This window comes from Schistocerca serialis, chromosome 4, assembly GCF_023864345.2.
Source record: "Schistocerca serialis cubense isolate TAMUIC-IGC-003099 chromosome 4, iqSchSeri2.2, whole genome shotgun sequence".
NCBI lineage: Eukaryota > Metazoa > Arthropoda > Insecta > Orthoptera > Acrididae > Schistocerca > Schistocerca serialis.
This window is the reverse complement of record NC_064641.1, coordinates 88,383,226-88,387,629: the sequence shown is the minus strand read 5'-3', so window position 1 is coordinate 88,387,629 and position 4,404 is coordinate 88,383,226. Positions and strand designations below refer to the sequence as shown.

The following is a 4,404-nucleotide window of genomic DNA, read 5'->3' as shown; positions in this document are numbered from 1 at the left end:
AAAGGCATAGAATTCGTTGTGAGCATGACGCAGACCTGTTGTGGAGATTGACACAATAGAAAAATCTTTTTCGGTTCCTGATATTTCTGGAGTCACATTCATGTTATCCAGACTAGTCAGACATGAGCACTATGGGACTCAACTCCTGAGGTCATTAGTCCCCTAGAACTTAGAACTAGTTAAACCTAACTAACCTAAGGACATCACAAACATCCATGCCCGAGGCAGGATTCGAACCTGCGACCGTAGCGGTCTTGCGGTTCCAGACTGCAGCGCCTTTAACCGCATGGCCACTTCGGCCGGCGGAGAGGTAAAGAATAAAAATAAAGTACTTGTGATTTTGGAACTCAGTTTATTGCAAAAATAATTTGTACAACATCTGGGTTCGACTGATAGATTGAGACAGTCGCAGATCAGGTCCTTCAGCCGAGCAGGGCAGCTTTGTACTGGAGGTGGGCGATGGCGTCAGCGTGGTGGATGGCGGGGATGCCGGCAGCGTAGATGGCGGCCAGGGGCAGCCCAGACACGGGGTCTGCGGGGGTGGCGGCGGCCAGGGCTGCGGACTGAGCGTGGGCCACAGCGTGGGCAGCCTTGGCGCTGGCCACCTGTAAAGGGAGAACGCCTTGTCAGCAACGTCATCTCACTATATGGTGTGTATACTGTTCAGAAGGGGGAAAGGAAATGGTGTAGAAGTACATACCTCAGGAGTGTCCAGGGGAACGCCGCCAGGTCCGATCACGATGTTGGCGGGCCCAGCGATGACGGGGCCGGCCACGGCGTAGCGAGCGGCGGCGATGATGGGGGCGGCGGCGATGGCGGGCACGCCCAGTGTGTTGCGGGCGGCCTCGGCGGCCTGGATGTTGAGGTGCGCCGCCTTGGCGACGGCCACGTGGGGCTCGTCGGCGGGCACGACGGAGGCCACGGGCACGCCCAGCGTGTTGCGCGCCGCCTCCGCCGCCTGCGTCGCCAGGTGCGCCGCCTTAGCCACGGCCACGTCGGGGGCGTCGGCGGGCACCGGGATGGCGGCGGGAACCCCCAGACCCAGACCCAGGTAGCCGGGCTTGGCCAGGGCCACAGCCAACACAGAGCTCAGGATCACCTGCAGACAGCGTATGCATTAGTCATCGTTGAACTCTCTAGAAGCCGGGTACTTATTGTATTGCTGTGTTTATAGGTTCAGAAACTTACTTCTACACTTTTCATTAATTAAAACTGCCTGGCAATACCATGACTCGAACTAGGATGCTCTATAAGGAAAACAAACACTCTGAACCCCTAGAGTATTGAAGAAAACCGCCCTCTTGAGTAATAAAATATTTAAATGTTTCATCAGTTTTGTAAAATTTCGTCTACTCAGAGATTTAAAATGTCCTATGTGTCACCTGTTCCTTAGATTTATGGGCAAGCAAACTACACGACTTAACCATATAAATTTTTAATCGCACAACTTCAGATCTACCTTTCTGCACCTGATAGGGCCTTCCACCTATACTTGTGATCTTTAATGTGACGAAATACTTATTTATACAACGTGAAACTCGCGTGATACGTTCAGGACAGTATCCTTCGAAACTGATAGTTATACAGTAATAATAATGAGCGTATGGCATTGGTGGCCAGGGGACCCCTCCCGGGGTGGTTCGGCCACTGCTCCACAAGTTCTTTAACGCCACTACGGCGACTTGCGAGTGAATGAGGATGAAATGATGATGAAAGACACCCGCCGGGAATCGAACCCAGGACCCCGTGCTCGGGAAGCGAGAACGCTACCGCAAGACCACGAGCCGTGGACAGTTATACAGTGTTAGCATAACTGTGGTAGAATTTTGGGAAGATGTGGTTCATCTGTAAAGGAGACCGCTTATGAAACACTAATACGACCTATTCTTGAGTACTGCTCGAGCGTTTCGGATCCCTATCAGGTCGGATTGAGGGAGGACATAGAAACAATTCAGATACTGGCTGCTAGATTTGTTACTGGTAGGTTTGATCATCACGCCAGTGTTACGGAAATGCTTCAGGAACTCGGGTGGGAGTCTCTGGAGGAAAGGAGGCGTTCTTTTCGTGAATCGCTACTGAGGAAATTTAGAGAACCAGCATTTGAGGCTGACTGCAATACGGTTTTACTGCCGCCAACCTATATTTCGCAGAAAGACTACAAAGATAAGATAAGAGAGATTAGGGCTCGTACAGAGGCATATAGGCAGTCATTTTTCCCTTGTTCTGTTTGGGAGTGGAACAGGGAGAGAAGATGCTAGTTATGGTACGAGGTACCCCCCGCCACGCACCGTATGGTCGATTGCGGAGTATGTATGTAGATGTAGTACACCGTTATGATTACTCCTGTATAGTATCACTGCACAATTCTTCCGCAACAACTTGGAACACAGATCATCGTCACGGTGATAGAAACATAGATCTGAAACGTTGAACTACTCGAAGTTGTGCCGTAATTATATTATTGAAACTGTTTGCGTCAATATGAATTCATAGGACTCGAGCAAGACAAAAAATGAAACATTATTTATTTGTAATTTCTGCTACCAGCCAAAACAGTGACTGGAAGCAGAAATTACAAATAAATAATTATCCCACACAGTCACGGTTCACAAACGTAGCCACTATGGCCGAAAATAAAAATGAAACATTGTTGTTATTAAGACATTATATCTTCCTAATGGTGTCCAAGCCTAATAAAATTCCTCGTGAGACTAAAATCAGGTCTATTACGTACTATTGTCTCTCCTTTGTGATACAAAGGAACCTGTTTTTCCAGTTAACAATATAGTAGCAGCGCTGTACGTTACGCAGAGCTAATTAGACACTAGTATTTCGGAATGTAATCTGTTTGTCTCATCAGTGGAGAGGCTACTTCCACTGTTCTCTGTATCTACATCCACGTGTGTGCACCGAAATCCACTGTGAAGTGCGTGACGAGGAGCACATCTTACCTTTATTGCCTCCTTTCCTTATTCACTTACGCACTGAGCGAGCGAATAACAGCGGTCTGTATGTCTCCCTGCGCACCCTAATATCTCTTATCTTATTCTAATAATTTGGCTGCACCATGATGGTCGTGTAGTCTGTTTCGAAAACGGAATCTCTAAATTTACCCAAAAGGGTTTAACGTGAGCGCCGTCGACTTTCTCCAAGAATTCTTATTCAGGTTCCCCAAGCATTTCTTTTACACTTTCATATGAACTATACCGGCCTTTTACGGTCCTTGCAGAATGTTCCCGAATTAGTGCAGTGTCAAGTCTATTTGATAAGGGTTTCAGACACTGGAACAGTACTCTAGAACTGGTCACTTTAGTGTCGTATGTGTGCTTTCCTTTACAGATGGAGTGATTATTTCCCCAACAAATGTAAGTACTTCATTCATTTTCCCTGACACTGAATGAACATATTCGTTGCATTTAGTGATACTCTAAAGTATTCATAAGATCTGGCGTGCTCGAGATATTCATCCTGTTATCAGATAATACCTCAACCTTTCTTTGTTATAGGAGTTATCTTACATTGAAATAGAGCTACCATTCATTACACATAGTGTACATTTTTCCTAATCGTTCTGCAATTTCTTATGGCCGTCCAACTACGCTACTTCCCTGTGTTTAGCCGCACCCTTACCGAACAGTCTTACCATGCTCTTGATCCTATTTGATAAGCTGTTTATAATTTTGGAAACATTAGAGGTCCCTGTGCACTGCTTTGGGAACCGATAGACAGGACGACACGGCGGTTGGTCGGTACCTTGCGTCTTCCGAGCCCTCTTCTGACAGAGGAGGAGGTGTACACTGCCTTGGGGCATACACGACGTTGCTATCGTTTCTGTGGAACTTCCGCATTCCAGTATATCGTACTGGGTCCTATTAGTCGAATATTCCTCAAGCCCATCACGTACTTGGGGAGGTACTCCGTATGATCGTGTCTCTGACAGGTGTCACGACGACGTGCATAACTTGCTGTCGGCTACTCACCAGGACCTTCATGTCTTCTGCTGCTGCTGCTTCGGACTGAACTGTTCCTGCCCAGTGCGTGGCTGGCCGGCGGCTTATATAGCGGGGGCCGGCCTCGTCTTCCCCGCCACATCCTGCCGCCTCGGACTGCTACGAGACCGCGTGGTCTTCGGCGATGGGCGGTGCCCTCTACCACGGCGGTAACCTCCTCGTCCGACATCCCCTCTTCAAACTGTCTGATGCAATACTCGGCAGTGCAACAGCTTCTGCTTCTACCTTGCTACACGGAACTTCCATGTTACAGGGACCATCGTTTTACTAAGCAAAGTTCCAGCACATATTTACGTTCACGGCGTCTGCAATGAAGTTATCCTCACACAAGGGCATAGTTGTAGATCGATACTACCTTCAGCAGCGCTTCAGTCTGGAAACATACTTTATATGG

General features: G+C 48.2%; 1 protein-coding gene across 1 annotated transcript; it reads right to left on the bottom strand.

The window, feature by feature from the left end:
- Positions 1 to 332: 332 nt before the first annotated feature.
- Positions 333 to 4,117, bottom strand: LOC126475384 (cuticle protein 18.7-like). The gene is made up of 3 exons (XM_050103209.1): positions 3,981 to 4,117; positions 701 to 1,099; positions 333 to 605 (listed from the first exon to the last, which is right to left on the bottom strand). The coding sequence occupies exons 1-3, from the start codon at positions 3,990 to 3,992 to the stop codon at positions 423 to 425; spliced, it is 594 nt and encodes a 197-aa protein (XP_049959166.1). The 5' UTR covers positions 3,993 to 4,117; the 3' UTR covers positions 333 to 422.
- Positions 4,118 to 4,404: the final 287 nt, after the last annotated feature.

Bases quoted from the DNA above. Each gene is read 5' to 3' on its own strand.
- LOC126475384 (XM_050103209.1), bottom strand. The intron at 606-700 runs GTATGTACTTCT...CTCCCTTTACAG, and splicing joins TTCCCCTGGACACTCCTGAG to GTGGCCAGCGCCAAGGCTGC.